At 41.1% G+C, this 17,466-nt stretch overlaps 1 protein-coding gene across 2 annotated transcripts in view; it reads left to right on the top strand.

Annotated features, from left to right (window-relative positions):
• The window catches only part of DMXL1 (Dmx like 1), a 136,809-nt gene that overhangs the window by 80,236 nt on the left and 39,107 nt on the right, over positions 1–17,466 (top strand). For both annotated transcript variants that reach the window (XM_073676944.1, XM_073676939.1), the window contains exons 19-28: positions 1,246–1,356; positions 5,934–6,103; positions 6,916–7,013; positions 9,209–9,374; positions 9,490–9,745; positions 12,197–13,269; positions 14,127–14,312; positions 14,401–14,477; positions 14,848–14,978; positions 16,216–16,464. In XM_073676944.1, the coding sequence (XP_073533045.1) occupies positions 1,246–1,356; positions 5,934–6,103; positions 6,916–7,013; positions 9,209–9,374; positions 9,490–9,745; positions 12,197–13,269; positions 14,127–14,312; positions 14,401–14,477; positions 14,848–14,978; positions 16,216–16,464 (2,517 nt within the window). The remainder of the gene's footprint in view (positions 1–1,245; positions 1,357–5,933; positions 6,104–6,915; positions 7,014–9,208; positions 9,375–9,489; positions 9,746–12,196; positions 13,270–14,126; positions 14,313–14,400; positions 14,478–14,847; positions 14,979–16,215; positions 16,465–17,466) is intronic.

The following is a 17,466-nucleotide window of genomic DNA, read 5'->3' as shown; positions in this document are numbered from 1 at the left end:
TTCCTCAAAAGCTTATATTACATATGCAGGTCTTTGAAATATAAATCCATCAGCACCTTTATATCTTCTGTCTCTTGCTGCATCCTTGAGTAATTCACATTTCCATTAATTTTCAAATTAGGTGTTAAGTGCTCTGGGCATGACAGAACACTTCCTGAGCCTTTGCCTCCAGTGGTTGTTTCAGCTCCCAGCATCGGCCTCTTTCACTTGATAGATAGCTGACTGCCTGTGTGACATCAGGTGCCAAGTGAGGAAATCTGACAGTGACCTATCAAGCAAAAGAGGCTGGAGCTGAGCAGGGAAGCCAAATCAGAAGGCAGTGACTCAAGTGCTCAGTCACACTCAGACATAGCACTTAACATCTCATTTGCATATGAACTAAATTCAGGAATGCAGCAATAAATGCAAGATGTAAAGATGTTGATGGATTTACATTTCAAAGACCTGTATACCAATATATGTGGTTTGGTTTCTTTTTACTGATGTATACATTTTTTTTAAAAAGGGAATCTCATTGTCCTCTTAGTTTATTTTTTTTTTTAGATTCTTCCAGAAAGAGCCTCAGAATGTTCTTTAAAGGCACAGATAACTACATTTGAAAAAACAGCTCAATAAAACAATACTTATTTACAGATGTTCAGAAGTCACATTTAGTATGTTCAGTATAATATATTGGCCTGGTCTGTGCTTCAAAGTTTTGCAACAAAAAAAAATTCCAGTTTCACAAGTGATTGTTTCTATTCCCTAGGGAAAGTGTCATGATTGCATTGAAGTGAAATTTCCCTACATATTGCTATTGGCAACCATAGCTATTCCTTTTGACTCCCCCCTACACAGGCAGGGTCGATTAGCTGAGCATGCCTATGTTTTCAATTTTGAGGGTGCAAATGAAGCCACTGGCAGACTCTTCTGGCAGCGGCTTATTCCCTGAGAGAAAAAAGGGCTTATTAAAGGTTAACATGCCTGATCTTCTTTTTCCCTAAATATCTGCTGTTGGGGACAATTTGTGACACCCATATACACATTGGATGATCAGTGTGCACATTGATCTGTAGGTCTGGCCAACTTTCATCTAATATGTATTTATAATCTAACAGTAGCTTTACAAAACAATCAAACTTGTCGGTCTTCGTATTTAAAATGCTTTTTAATTTCTGGGATCAATATTGGATAATAAAATAATATTTTATTCTTAAACCAGTGCATCTAGTGTAAGCTTATGAATTGATAAACTCTTCCTGACAGGCGGTGAGACCCTTGATGAATGTGGCCTGAAATTTTTCCTGGCTGTTCGTCTTCATACATTTCTCACCACCTCCCTTCCTCCGGCTTACAGAGCTCAGCTTTCTCATCAAGGTAACTCTGCTGTATAATGCTGCTTATCCGTAAGTACAGGTGTGTAAAAGGAAAATCGCAGCAAGTCAGTCACACTGATGTACAGAGTTTCAGTTCTAGAGTTGAACCATTTACCATTTTATGTGCTTGTACTTTTATTTTTTGGGGTGGGGGAGGGGGGTTATGGCTTTGGAGGCATATATTGTAAATCAACCAAAAGGGTTGAACCCCATGTTAGAATCGCTCTCTAGTTAGCCATAAAATTTAAACTTTTATTATTGATTATGTTTAAAATTCATTCAGGGTATTAATAAAATATTGTCCCTAATCTTCCTGTCTTATGTTATTTTTCAAAGCTATTCACCTATATTTTTCAATTGTTGTCACCGCAGTGTGTCATCATTTATGTAACAGAATAGGACAATTCAAACTAAAGTACAAGTACCCCAATATGTTTCACCGCAGATGTGGCGTCATCAGGGGATGGGACATTGGCATGTTGGGATACTTGTGCTATAGCTTGAATTGTCCTATTCTGTTACATAAATGATGACACCCCGCAGTGTCAACAATTGAAAAATATAGGTGAATACATTTGAAAAAAATAAAATAAGGCTATGTTCACACGTTGCTTTTTTTTTGCTGCTTTTTTTATGCAAATTTTAAGCTGTGTTTTACAGTACCAGCAAAGGCTATGAGATTTCAGAAAAATCATGCACACACATTTTTTTTTCTTACTGATTTGTAAAACTACTTTTTGCAAAATTCAGCATGTCACTTATTAATCATTTTTTTTCTCAGCATTTTTTTGCGGTGTTGTTTCACCCAAAGAAACCAATGAGTAAGTGCAAAAACACAGTAAAAAACACAGGTATCAGGTTTTACTGCATTTTTGGTGCAAAGACCTGAGAAGGTTAACTCATTTTTCTTTATGCACTAAATTTTATCAGCATGCACAAAAGTAGGGTTGAGCGAATTTGTTCGCCATTTCAAATTCGGGTTCGTGTTCGTGCCAAAAAAATCAACTCCGCCCATGAACATCCCTGATGTTATCTGTGTAACAGCGTGGCAAAACAGGGATGTGCATCTGCGGAGCCGATTTTTTTTTGGCACGAACAAGCCGGAACCCCGAACCTGAATTTGAAATGCCGAACAAATTCACTCAACACTACACAAGAGACAAACGTACCTGACAAAAATGCAACAAAAACTCAGAAAAACCTGCTTTTTGTAAGCAGCTTCTTTAATGCCAAAAGAGCAGGTTTAGCCTGCCGGAAAAAAGCACAACTTGTGAACATATGTAACAACGACTTGTATATTAGATATTAGTCCAAAGAGCAAGAAACTGAGTGTATACGATCATAAAATGTAACTTTTATTGAATAAAGTTCACTAAAAAAGTGTGGCTGAAAGAATACACCAGTAAACTTCATAAAGTTGGTATCGTCACCAAATAACATTCAGTGATGTATTTCCATAAATATGAATCACCAGGCATTAACAACAGTGTTATGATGTGCAAAAATATACATCCAAAATAGCTACAATATACCGAACCAAAGTTTTGTAGTTGCAAAGCAATCCTATATATCGGAATTGGTATTTGTAAGCTGAACTGAAGAAATGGAATGAATCCAAACTGTATATTAAGCATATTGAACCATAATGTTCATTACCTGGTGAGATAAATGAATGTGCGGGACGACCCTACGCTCCGACGCGCGTTTCGTCGACCTTCTTCAGGGAGCGCAGTATGTGGTGTATAATGTGAGGTATGTATATGGGTAGTGATCATGGAAAAAGTATGTACAGCTGTGCGTTCCGTGGCCGCCAACCGGAAGTCAGATGGTACATGGCGCACGTGTCCGATGATGACTTCCTGTGAAGGCGGACTTCCTTTCATGGTCCATGACACGCAAGCGCTGAGTTGCTTGGCAACATGAGCGTCAGCGGTCACCAGGTCCACGTAAGGAAGAACTTGGAAGTTCATCAATCATACACGAGCGCACTCATCTGAAAAGCGGGCAGTGGATGAAAAGGTTTGAACAGCATGTTGGCAGAGTAAGTAGATGTTGTGCTGCTTATAAAGGACCCTTCAAATGATGAGAGTTGTCAAATATGAATTCCCAACTACACATGTAAATTATATATCATATTAAAAAATTATGCATACTAGAAAGTTGCATTAAAATACAAGAAAATATAAATAGGTAAATAAATAACAATCAATATTATAGTACAAAAATTCAACCTGATATGCTAGTACATATATATACTAGAAAATTGCATGAAAATATAAAATGAAATATGTAAAAAAAAAAAATAACAAACAAATGTTCAAGTAAATAAATCAAACTTAATATGCTAATACATGTAAATGTGACAACGCAAAAATTGTGCGCACAAAATGTTTATGTGAAACAATGCCGTTATTGTCAAAATATCAAATAGATGTTGTGTGATGAATGGTGTAAAAACAATGTAGACATGAATGAAGTGGGGTGAATGGTGTAAAAAAAAAAAAAAGATAAAGGACAGAAATGTGCAAGGTACGCAAAAAAAAAAAATCATGCATGCCATAAATATCAAAAAAACGTGTGGTATACCAAATAAATATGGGACGTAATGGACAATAAGAATAATATTATATTTCAATCCATGAAAAAATATCAGTTCAAGTGCCATGTTGTGTGTTTGATAACAATTAAGTGTAATGTAAAAGTATGAAGCTCAACATAATGGGTATAAAATTAAATTCAAATCAATCCAAAAATAAATGGTACGTTACATTGAGGTACCAAGTGCAAAGCATGTCATCAGACAGGTGGCACGAAATACATATATTATATAACATAAATAACATATACATGCAGGTGAGTGATGTATGTATATGTTATTTATGTTATATAATATATGTATTTCGTGCCACCTGTCTGATGACATACTTTAATCATTGTTTCACATAAACATTTTGTGCGCACAATTTTTGCGTTGTCACATTTACATGCATTAGCATATTAAGTTTGATTTATTTACTTTAACATTTGTTGTTTGTTATTTATTTTTTTTACATATTTCATTTTATATTTTCATGCAATTTTCTAGTATATATATGTACTAGCATATCAGGTTTAATTTTTGTACTATAATATTGATTGTTATTTATTTACCTATTTTATATTTTCTTGTATTTTAATGCAACTTTCTAGTATGTATAATTTTTTAATATAATATGTAATTTACATGTGTAGTTGGGAATTCATATTTGACAACTCTCATCATTTGAAGGGTCCTTTATATGCAGCACAACATCTACTTACTCTGCCAACATGCTATTCAAACCTTTTCATCCATTGCCCGCTTTTCAGATGAGTGCGTTCGTGTATGATTGATGAACTTCCAAGTTCTTCCTGGACCTGGTGACCGCTGACGCTCATGTTGCCAAGCAACTCAGCGCTTGCGTGTCATGGACCATGAACGGAAGTCCGCCTTCACAGGAAGTCATCATCGGACACGTGCGCCATGTACCATCTGACTTCCGGTTGGCGGCCACGGAACGCACAGCTGTACATACTTTTTCCATGATCACTACCCCTATACATACCTCACATTATACACCACATACTGCGCACCCTGAAGAAGGTCGACGAAACGCGTGTCGGAGCGTAGGGTCGTCCCGCACATTCATTTTTTTATCTCACCAGGTAATGAACATTATGGTTCAATATGCTAAATATACAGTTTGGATTTATTCCATTTCTTGAGTTCAGCTTACAAATACCAATTCCGATATATAGGATTGCTTTGCAACTACAAAACTTTGGTTCGGAATATTGTAGCTATTTTGGATGTATATTTTTGCACATCATAACACTGTTGCTAATGCCTGGTGATTCATATTTATGGAAATGCATCATTGAATGTTATTTGGTGACGATACCAACTTTATGAAGTTTACTGGTGTATTCTTTTAGCCACACTTTTTTAGTGAACTTTATTCAATAAAAGTTACATTTTATGATCGTATTCACTCAGTTTCTTGTTCTTTGGACTAATATCCAATATACAAGTCGTTGTTACACATATTTTTGGAGTTTTTGTGTGATCATTATCATTGTTTATATGGGATACCATTGTGGGACTTGTGAACATAGCCTAAGACTGGCTGATTAGGGACAATATTTTATTAATACCCCGTATGCATTTTCAGCACATTACACAACAGCACTTTTCCGGGACAGAGTAGGATGCCAGCCATGGATCAGTGGGGGTGATTTCAGCACTCTTCCTATGTAGAGTGGTGACTGCTCACTGCTGCCGGCACTGTCCCAATGACTGGAAGCGAGCGGCTGCTGAGGGAATATAACTTCATTTTCTCCCTGCAGCTGAACATCCAGTTACAGCTGTGTATGTTTGGGACAGTATTTACTGTAGATTACCACCATGGCAAATCCTAGGTAAATCCTGCTGTTTTTTCATGACAAGTTCCCTTTCACTATACCGGTTTGGTTTTGTCTGATCAGTCCTCTGTGGTACATTTTTTTGGGGTAAATGAGTATTGGTACACTAATGTAATTTCTAACTATCATCCCTTCTAGGCTTGTCTACAGGTCATTTTGCTTGGGCTTTTCATTCTGTGGCAGAAGAAGAGCTCCTTGCCACTCTCCCAGCAATGCAGAAAGGTGACCCTACCTGGGCAGAGCTCAGGGCAATGGGGGTAGGCTGGTGGGTCCGAAACACAAACAGCTTACGGAGATGCATTGAAAAGGTATGCTGGATGTACTTCAATTGTTTCAAATATATTGAGAATTATTGTGATGCAATTTTACGATACAGAAAGCCTGCCAGGAATAAAAATCTCCTATTGCTCACCGCCTTTTTGCCCCCCTTTTATTCTCCAGCACTTAACAAATAACTAGATGTTTGCAAATCTGTACTGCAACTCTCATTTCTGGCCATCCTCATCCTCCCCCTGGTATCTGAGACCAGAAGTGCTACAGGTGTAAATACTCCACCAGCCGATCTCCCGAAGTACGTCCAGCACTGTCAGCCATTGGGTAGCAAATATTAAAGAGTCCTGTGGAAACTCTAATTCGTCCTTGAGATGATTGGTTACTTTATAGTTACTGGTGGGAGATGGAGCCGATGTACTGATTTTAAGCAGACTCCTCATTGATCCCTGCATTGTATCAGCTTTATCACTAGGAGATTTGGTAGTGGGCTGCGTACTATTCCCCAAATCAGATACATGCATTACACTTCATCACTTCACCACACTGAATTACTGACTCTGGGGGAGAATCTGTAAGTAATTCTCCCAGGTAAAACGATGGAAAAGCTCTACTACATCAGAGAAATGCTTGTAAATGCTGTCATAAGCTTTCTTGACTGATTCTATGTCTCAAATGCTTTGAATAGGAAAGAAAACTTTTGCTATAGTTTGAAAGTGCAAGAGGACATTAATATCATTCTGATTTTCTGATATCTGATGAATGGCAGCTAAACTATAGACAAGTATACCTCCCTGTTATACTATGTTATATTTATACTATGCTATTTATTTCCATTTTTAATTTTCAGATTGCTAAGGCAGCTTTCCAGAGAAACAACGATCCCTTAGATGCTGCCATATACTACCTTGCCATGAAGAAGAAAGCTGTAATATGGGGGTTATATAGGTGAGCTGCAATTTATCTATTTTCCAAAGTAACTTTTAGTGGAGACTTGTCCAGATGTTTTGGGTGATGAGATTTTGCTTTTTAACTGAACCTGTCAGTATGTGTTATGGAGAATTATCTATAAGACTCTGCTCAAAAAAGACAGTTCTGCTACTCTGGTGTAAGAAAATGTTATAACCGAAAGCAGGGCCGGCTCCAGGTTTTTCTGGGCCCCGGGCGAAAGAGTCTCAGTGGGCCCCTTTAATACATACCACGATTCATGATGCACAGATACCGAAGAGAAATATATATATATAATACAATGCAAAGATTTCACTTCTTACATTACATGAGCGATATCTATTGTAAATTCCACAATAGCTCAGAAACCAGTGAATTGCTCCACACAGAATACTGGCCCCCATATAAGGCCCCATACGGAATACTGGCCCCCATATAAGGCCCCATACGGAATACTGGCCCCCATATAAGGCCCCATACGGAATACTGGCCCCCATATAAGGCCCCATACGGAATACTGGCCCCCATATAAGGCCCCATACGGAATACTGGCCCCCATATAAGGCCCCATACGGAATACTGGCCCCCATATAAGGCCCCATACGGAATACTGGCCCCCATATAAGGCCCCATACGGAATACTGGCCCCCATATAAGGCCCCATACGGAATACTGGCCCCCATATAAGGCCCCATACGGAATACTGGCCCCCATATAAGGCCCCATACGGAATACTGGCCCCCATATAAGGCCCCATACGGAATACTGGCCCCCATATAAGGCCCCATACGGAATACTGGCCCCCATATAAGGCCCCATACGGAATACTGGCCCCCATATAAGGCTCCATACGGAATACTTGGCCCCCATATAAGGCTCCATACGGAATACTTGGCCCCCATATAAGGCTCCATACGGAATACTGGCCTCCATATAAGGCTCCATACGGAATACTGGCCCCTTTATAAAGCTCCATACAGGATACTGGCCCCCATATAACACTCCATACAGGATACTGGTCCCCTTATAAAGCTCCATACAGGATACTGGCCCCTATATAATGCTGCATGCAGGCTGTTACCCCCCACATAATGCCCCATACAGGCTGTCCCCCCCCCCCTTATAATGCTCCATGCAGGCTGTTCCCCACCTTATAATGCCCCATGCAGGCTGTCACCCCTCCTCTTTATAATGCCCCATGCAGGATGTCACCCCCTCTCTTTATAATGCTCCATGCAGGATGTCACCCCCTCTCTTTATAATGCCCCATGCAGGATGTCACCCCCCTCTATTTATAATGCCCCATGCAGGATGTACCCCCCCACTCTCTTTATAATGCCCCATGCAGGATGTCACCCCCCCTCTCTTTATAATGCCCCATGCAGGATGTCACACCCCCCTCTCTTTATAATGCCCCATGCAGGATATACCCCCCTCTTTATAAGGCCCCATGCAGGCTGTCACCCCCTCTCTCTATAATGCCCCATGCAGGCTGTCACCCCCTCTCTCTATAATGCATGCCCCATGCAGGATGTCACCCCCCCCTCTTTATAATGCCCCGTGCAGGATGTCACCCCCCCCTCTCTTTATAATGCCCCATGCAGGATGTCACCCCCCCCTCTCTTTATGATGCCCCATGCAAGATGTCACCCCCCCATATTATGCCTCATGCAGGATGTCACCCCCCCACCCCCCATATTATGCCCCATGCCTCCATACATTAAAAAAAAAAAAGAAATCAAATACTCACCTCCCTCCTTCTCACCTGCTGCCCGCTGCTCGTGTCCGGACTCCAGCGTTGCCGGCGTCGTCCCGCTCTGCGCTCCCTGTGACTGCTCAGGGGAGCGCGCGGTGGAAAGCCGTCACCACGCCCTCTGACCTGAGACGTCACAGGGAGCGCAGACCAGGAAGACAGCGGATCTGCGGAGGCATGGGGAGAGGTAAGCATCCAGCTGCCGAGGCCCTGAGCAAGCGGCGGAGAAGGGCGGGCGCTGACACCGCTCTCCTCCGCCCATAGCCCAGCGGGGTGCGCGACCGCCAGTGGGCCCCCCTGCCTGCTCAGGGCCCCGGCACTTTGCCCGGGTGCGCCGGGTGCTGATGCCGGCCCTGACCGAAAGTGAGATACAGTCTGCTATACAAGGACAATACTGAAAATGAAATCTTTAATATTTTTTTTTCTTGGTGTCTTATGTTAGGTCTCAGAAAGATGCGAGGATGACTAAGTTTTTTGGAAACAACTTCAGTGAAGAGAGATGGAGGAAGGCTGCTCTGAAGAATGCTTTCTCTCTCCTCGGCAAGCAGCGCTTTGAGCACTCTGCTGCTTTCTTCCTTCTTGCTGGCTCTCTGAAGGATGCTGTGGAGGTAGGAAGAGATTAGATTTATTATTAGGAATTCCTCTTGTACTGTCTATTCCATAATCTTGTATTGCATGGATTGTTTAGACGTTTGTAATGCTTTACTATATTTTTTTTTCCAGGTTTGTCTTGAAAAGTTACATGACATCCAGCTTGCTCTTGTGATATCGAGACTTTATGAATCTGAATTTGAAAAATCTTCAACATACAAATCAATCTTGCATAAGAGAGTACTTGGCATCGAGTCATCTGGCCGAGAGCCCACTCTGTCGTCAATGCATCCTGACCCCTTTGTGCGCAGCATGGCTTACTGGATTTTGGAGAATTACAAAAAATCATTAGAAACTCTATTGAAACAGTTGTTTAGAGATGAAGAAGGTAAATGTTTTATTTAAAGGAAATCTGCCTGACAATTTACCCCTCTCCTCATCCCCCCAACAGAGTACATGTGTGGGTTGTAAGAACACAAGTGAATCCGTACCTTTATTACATAAAAACGCTGTTCTGAGGAAGATGAATACACTTTAGAAGTGATATGCCAATGAGGCTGGAAGTGCTTTGGGCAGGACAGAGCACTGCCTCGGTTACCATCTCCATTCTTAGCCTAAACCTGCCCTCCATGCTGCTGTCAATCACCTAGTGGGGGTGGGGGAGATGGAACTAGGGCAGTGGAAGTGCTTTGTCCCTTCCCAAGCACTTCCAGATTCATTTGCATATCACTTCTAAAGTGAAAGTCTCTGCAGCAGAGCAGTGTTTCTGCTTAATAAAGGTATGGATTCACTGCTGTTTTTACAACCTACACACACATGTAGTCTGTTTGGGCAGACTGGGGTTAGAAAGAGCTTCCAGATTCTCTTTAAAGGGCTATTCCTATCTTGTACACTTATGGCATGTTCACAGGCTATGCCATAAATGTATAGTAAATTCAGGTCTCACCAATGGGACCCGCATCCATCTTGAGAACCGCATCGTTTGGTATGCTGATATCAGTGGAGAGGTCATTGGATTTCCAAGAGATGGTGGGAATTTCAGCCCCTTTCCACTGACAGCAGTGTGTGTTAGGGTCCTGTTCTCCAGATAGACGTGAGACCTGCATCTACTATACAGCTATCGCCTACTTGTGGGAATTGCATAAATATACAATATGGGAATACCACTTTAACTCATTAAAATGATATTTTTTCATGAAGAGAAATACTGCATAGTCCATCTGCTTTAAAGGGAATATGTCATCAAAAAATTGCCAATTGTATAAATCAGGTTTTTATGTTAAATGTATGTTTTACACATTTGTGGCTTGTTTTTTAATTCTTTTTATATTGCAACTTGTATTGACAAAATTGCAGAAATCTTTCATTTTTCACACTGGCCAATAGGCCGAATTGTAGACTTGTACTAAGGGTAGATATGTAAAAACCTAAAGAAATGAACTGAAATATAAATTGGTGTGCATGCAGCACATAAGAGCATGTTCACACATGGCCACTAAAAAGAAAAAAAACAAAGACAGAAACATAATATACAAATACCCTGCAATAAATAAACAGCAATAGTGCATGAAAATAATATAGGGTACTTAGTTAACATAATTTTGATCAAAATAATGCAAAAGCCATCCCACCTCATCACGGTGACCCTATTTGGGACAGTCCTAACTCCAATATTAAAAACCTTACCATTTGTCAAGTGACATGCATATGGATAAGGGTTGAGAGACTGAGCCCAGCTAGTGGACACACACGGGTAGATATTTAAGCATATAAAAAACGTTCAGCTTTTCATCCAGAAAACTGTCCATTGAATAACATTGGTCCGAGTGCATTCCGTTTTTTTCCAAGGACAGCACTCAGACTGAAAATATGAAAATTGCATTAGTTATAATGCAGTTGATACTTAGCCCTTTAAATAATCTCACCCTGGCACCCCCCCTTTTTTATATGCTTTATTAGGGGTGTAGAAGCATCATACAGCAGCATCCCCTCACTTAGGACCGCACTTCTTTATTATCCACCAACGCAAACAAAGCTTATAGAAAACTAGCTGATTGCCAATAAAAGCTAGTCAGTTTGGCTTTAGTTTCTTAAGGCTAATGCATTTATGCCATCGTTTTTTTTGGGAGGAGGGGTAGGTAATGTTTTTAGGTTTCTAGTTTTCAACGTGTCTTTGATAGTTCAGTCTTGGCAAAGAAAAATGGTTACCTGTAGTCAACATCCACTGACAGTAAATTACAGGTGAAAGCTGAAGGAGGAGGATTGATGAGGAGAAATGTAAAGGCTTAAGGCAGATTATTCATCTATTGGGGACATGTATAGGTCATGCCGTTCAGTTCCTTAATTCAGTCAGAGTTCCATTATTTGGCTGTAAAATGTCACGTGGATATGTGAGAAATAGTCTAATTTCACTGCTTGGGATGATGATGAGGGTGATTGATGATCTTCTTGCAAGTGGTCTTTTAACTTTAGCAATGTGCAAACAGGAATATGCAGGATGGCGAGGAGTTGTCCGTACGCTGCTAGCCTGAGCTGCTGTTATTTGCTGACTTGTTTTATGTCAACCTGTGCCTGCCGTGTTGTCACAGACTAATGTTTTGTAAATGACAGTCTGTATTTTTGCCAAGGTGTCCATCGAACAGAGAGCCATGAATTTGGTATTTCCTGCAGTCCTTATGTTACTTGTATTAGGGAATTATTCTACGTGACACAAATGATAGAAAGTAATCTTTACCAAAGCTTATAAAACCTGACTTTATTTCCTTGGTAGGCTTGTTTGTTTCTTGTTTTTCAAGCCATTTTCTATTTTTACCTGTTGCTATTGGCTATTGCTTTGCAGATGACTCTTTGAGCCTCTCATCAAGCTGTGACCCATCAGTCTTCAATTTCTACAACTTCTTAAGAACTCACCCCATGTTGTTAAGGCGACATTTTGGATCTTCAGAGGCGTCCTCTACCAAAATGCGTCTCTCTGTTGAAAATGGCTTGGCTGACAAAATTAACCTGGGGGAAAGAAAACTTTTCTTCACTACTGCACATGCTCACTTAAAAGCCGGCTGTCCAATGTTAGCTCTCGAAGTGTTATCAAAAATGCCCAAGGTAGTAAAGAGATCAAAGCCATTGATTCGGACTTCAAGTTTAGCAGATACAAGCAAGGTGTCTACACCATTATCTCCTTTACTTGGCGAGAAGAAAGACTCGGCTTGTGAATTTGATTGGTCAAGCTCTTTGGTCAATGGAGCATCTGATGGATCCCCAGAGAAGCGGCAGAATTCTGCCCTGTTATTTGACTGGAGTCAGCCATCCATGGTCTTAGAAGATGAACCTTTGGAATTAAAGTGGGATAGCGAAACAGATGAGGAATCCGAAGGCTCGGGCTTGTCAATGAAGGATTTAAAGCCTTCTCCAAGTACAGAAAGTGACAAACCTGAGGCGACCATGACAAGTTACTCAGAATCTCTAAGCATTGATGAAAATGACATCCTCAGCCACTCTGAAGATGTGATCGCTGCGCAGCTAAAATTCAGAGCATGTCTGAAGATCCTTACTGGTGAGCTACGGACATTATCTACTGGTTATGAAGTGGATGGTGGCAAACTACGATATCAGCTGTATAGTTGGTTGGAGAAAGCCGTGGTTGCTTTGCAGAAGATATGTGATTACAGTGCTAATCTGGATGAGCTGAATTCTGCGGGAGCCATTGATTATTCTTATGAGGACAGTTCAGATAATTCTTGTGATCAAGTGGCGACGAAGCAAAGGAAAGAGCTTCTTCAGAGGCGGCAGTGGTTGCTAAAATTCCAGTCCCTTCTGAGGATGTTTCTGAGCTTTTGTGTCCTGCACGGATCTCATGGTGGTGGGCTGGCCTCAGTACGAATGGAATTGATCTTGCTTCTTCAGGAGTCTCAGCAGGTACTCTCTCTTGTTTCAGTCACTCAGGTGTTAATGTTGCTAACAAGCAAGATGCAATGTATGTTCTTAAACTGGAGAACAATGCTAAGTACACCGCTTTCAGAGCCAAGTAATAAGCTTACTGTTCATGTATCAGTGCCCTTGGGACTGTGTAAGCTCCTGCTGTACGACATAAAACATACAGCACATTTATCATGCTGACATCTGTCCAGCCACTTACTACTACTGACCCGGGAATATAGAGTGGGTGATAGATGGGGAAGCTGCCCGGAGGGGGCTGATATTTAACTTATTAAGCTTATGTACCTAGAATTGTTCCAATTTAACCCTTTTAAATCTTTTCTGTGTCCTGGTGTGAAAATAGAGTGTATGCATATGGATTACACACCGTACAATTACGGCACAGATATTGTTGGCACAGGAGCTATGCCAATGTCATCAGCAGCAGTCCGCTGTAATATAGAAATGTAGTAATTTCATACTGATAGCATGTCATTCATACAGTAGGCATATATAAAAACAATGGTGGAATTATTTAGTGCCACCACCAAAAAAAACATCATTATTAATTACATTATGTCCCTCAAAAAGGTGCCATTTTATATAGTTCATTATGAAAAAAATATGGCAACTTGCAGAGGAGAAAAAATGTGAAATGTTTTTTCTTGTTTTTTTTGAGGAACACAGCTTTACAGATGTTTTATCCTGAATGCCTGAATTGGCCACAAATGCCCAGTGTCTGTTGTTTCTCGGTCCCTGAATGCAGAAATTATTCAGGCTGTCAGATACTTATGCTTTGATAAATGCATAGAACTTTTTTTTTTCACCAAATAACTAATTAAACTTTTTCTTTCCAGGATACATCTGTCCTTTCCAATCCTCAAACAGAACAGACATCCATCCCGCTCTTATTTGCTTGCACAGCAAGTGCCAAAACTGTTGTGGCCAACCCTCTGTTACATCTCAGTAACCTGACTCATGATATTCTGCATGCCATAATAAACCTGGATTCACCTCCGCACCCCGATGTCCGCAGTAATAAGGTATGTGCTTTATTATGGCTTAGGAAGGTGAATTTGTAAATGTGAATTGTAATAACGTGCCCATGTTTCATGGTTCCTTCCCTCCCAGATATATGTAATGCACACTCTGGCGGCATCTCTCTCTGCTTGTATCTATCAGTGCCTTTGTGGAGGACCGGCCAACAGGTATGAGTGAACAGTTATATTACTGGAGATGGCCTTTATGTGAACAGACATATGGGGAGGAATACATTGCAATAATCGAATGCACAATGTCGGTCTACTCTAGGAGATTGCATGTGTTGTGTAAGAGCCACGTAACATTACACACGGTCTTTAAGATTGACCATTAATGTAAGATGGATGTCACATCAGGTACTAGAATCCACAATGGTCAACTTCTATTGAGAGATCTATGGCAGTCAATGTAGTAAATGGTCTGGTCAGAGCGGGAGCCATTTTGTACTGGACCTTCTTGCTGGCTTATAGTGGGGTCTATATCTGACATGTGTCATCCTATGTTATAATGACTGTATACCATCATTCTGTCTTTCAGTTCCTCTATTCAGACCAACCCCTTTACAGGTATGGTGTACCAGAGCGTTCTTCTTATCCATCGGCAGCCTCTACGCACAGCAAGTCTGGATGAAGCGGTCATACCAAACACCTCCCCCACCCACTGGCCAGGTATGGTTTGCACATAACTTCCACTCACTAAGCAAGTGATGGAAAGAGATTATGCTTTACCTGCTTGCTGGACGACTACATAACTATATTCTCTGGCCAGATATTGTTACTCTATAACATGTCTTCTACTTAATAAATAATTAATATATATGACTTCACCATTATTATTATTAGTAATATTATTATTATTATTATTTATATAGCACCATTGATTCCATGGTTTTGTATATGAGAAGGGGTTACATACAAAGTACAGATATCACTACCAGTAAACAAACTAACAATGATAGGCTAGTACAGAAGGGAGAGGACCCTGCCCTTGCGGGCTTACAGCCATTGCTTGGGAGGCTCCCACTTCACAAATAAAAACATTAAATATACAAGTTTTGCACAAAGGACCCTTACAGTTTTTTTTTATTTTTTATTGCAAATGTGGCTTAGCGGACACATCCTGCTGCACCCATCTCTCCATAGTATTTGTTCACTTAAAGTGTATACGTTGCACCCCGTAATATGCCTCATAAAAATTTTATTTGCTTTCAAATATTAAAGGGAATCTGCCTGCAGGTTTTAGTTATGGCATCTGAGAGCAGCTTGAGGTAGGGGCGGAGAGCCTGATTCCAGCAACGTATCACTTACCGGGCTGATTGCTGTAGTTGTATACAATCCTTGCTTTCTCTGCTGTAGATGTAGCAGTAGTCAGAATGCTGAGTTGTGTATAACCCTGCCCATACTCCTGATTGGCAGATCCCTGAGTTCACTGTACATTATTTTCAGCTGTAAAGCTGCCAATCAGTGCTGGGGGCGGTGCTACACAGATCAGTCTGACTGGCCTGCATGTGAAAGCTAGTCCTGCACTGATAATCTCCTGCTGATAAAACACTAATTGTATTGAAACTACAACAAGCTGCTGAGCAAGTGACACATGCCTGGAACTCGGCTCTCTGCCCCTACGATATGCTGCTCATAGATTAAGTAGAAAAGTCCTGCTGACAGATTCCCTCTAACGCTGCGGCTGCTGCACGCCAACTTGGCTGCGGTACAGACTGTGCAGCCAATGATTGCTGCATGCCGCTGTTTCGGAGCAGTATAATGCAAGTGATTGGGGTTGCATTGGTACAGCGACGTGAACCTCAGACACTGTCAGTCGCTGTGTAGCCCCAGCCTTCTGCAGGTGCCAGATACTAACTTGATAAGTTTGAAAATGGCAATTTTGTGTATTTCTTGTCCTATGTAGGAATAAGTAGCTTAATCCGCCTACTTAATACTGCTGGGGAAGAAGCCCAACCAGGCCTTACAATCCTGCTGTGCGAAATTCTTACTGCTGTCTACCTGAGTCTCTTCATCCATGGATTAGCCACTCACTCAAGCCAAGAGTTATTCTGCACCATTGCCCATCCTTTGGGTGACAAAATGTGGTCTGCAGTGTTTGGTGGAGGAGCTCGAATCCCATGCAGGGGACAAATGCCTGTGAAACCAGTGACAGGTCAGTCATTACTTACACATTATTGTGGTAGAAATCTTTGTATATTATGATCCATTATGTTTTCTGTTTTGCACATTTGTGTTCACCGGTAATGTATAGCACCGCCACCTGCTTGTGTCTTAGTAATTTATTGTGTTGTCTTTTTTGTGTTTGTGCTTACATTCAGGATGATATAATATGTGTTATTAGGCGAAAAGGTTATACACTGTGCATAGGTGCTCATTGGCTTCCACACTGCATAGGAGCAAGGGCATTTTTCTAGTACTGTATCTTTTAGCAAGAAGTCAGTAATCTGTCATGGTAGCATTAACATATAATGTAGTCACTATGTATATACAGCTGAGGACCCCAATATTGGGCCATATGAGCAAGAACCATACATGGACCTCTTGTTAGCTACTGCTGTTGTGATGAGAGAGGGGCACAAGTCGTAGACCACTTCATTTATAACTCTAACAAATCACTTCCTTTATGCTTCAGGACGGACATTGATGTTTTTACCCTGAAGATGATGTATACCCTAATCAATTCTAAAATGCCAGAACTGGGCAATGGGACGTGATCGGTACGGAGCCAGAAATTAGCTCCTATATCTCTCTCCTGTCACTAGCATCTCCTAACCCTGTAATCAAACATGTATATGAATCGATACGAATGTCAGATCGGACTCCTTACAAAGGCGCTCCGATGTCAGACAATGAGTCTCAGAAGCGTGCATTTCTTACCTTGTGTATGTGTGCGCTCTTTTGTGAATGTCTGAATCTTTAGGTTGACTTTTTCCGCCTGGTCACAGAGCAGCACTGTACGCGGTGAGCTCTGGGTCCGTGTGAGCAGCTTACTCCATGTGACCAGTATAGAAGTGCAGGCGGTTTTACACTCGCTGCAGCTAGGTATTTCTGCAGGAGGGTTTACTCCGTACATAGTTAAAACATGGGTATACCGAAGAGCCTAAAATACTGCTTGCTTTGGTCAGTCGGTAATGAGCATTGCTGTCTGATTTGT

This window comes from Phyllobates terribilis, unplaced genomic scaffold (assembly GCF_046119375.1).
Source record: "Phyllobates terribilis strain yellow unplaced genomic scaffold, ASM4611937v1 Scaffold_1__5_contigs__length_1240528914, whole genome shotgun sequence".
Taxonomy (NCBI): domain Eukaryota; kingdom Metazoa; phylum Chordata; class Amphibia; order Anura; family Dendrobatidae; genus Phyllobates; species Phyllobates terribilis.
The sequence above is the reverse complement of the archived record's forward strand: the minus strand, read 5'-3'. Positions and strand labels throughout refer to the sequence as shown.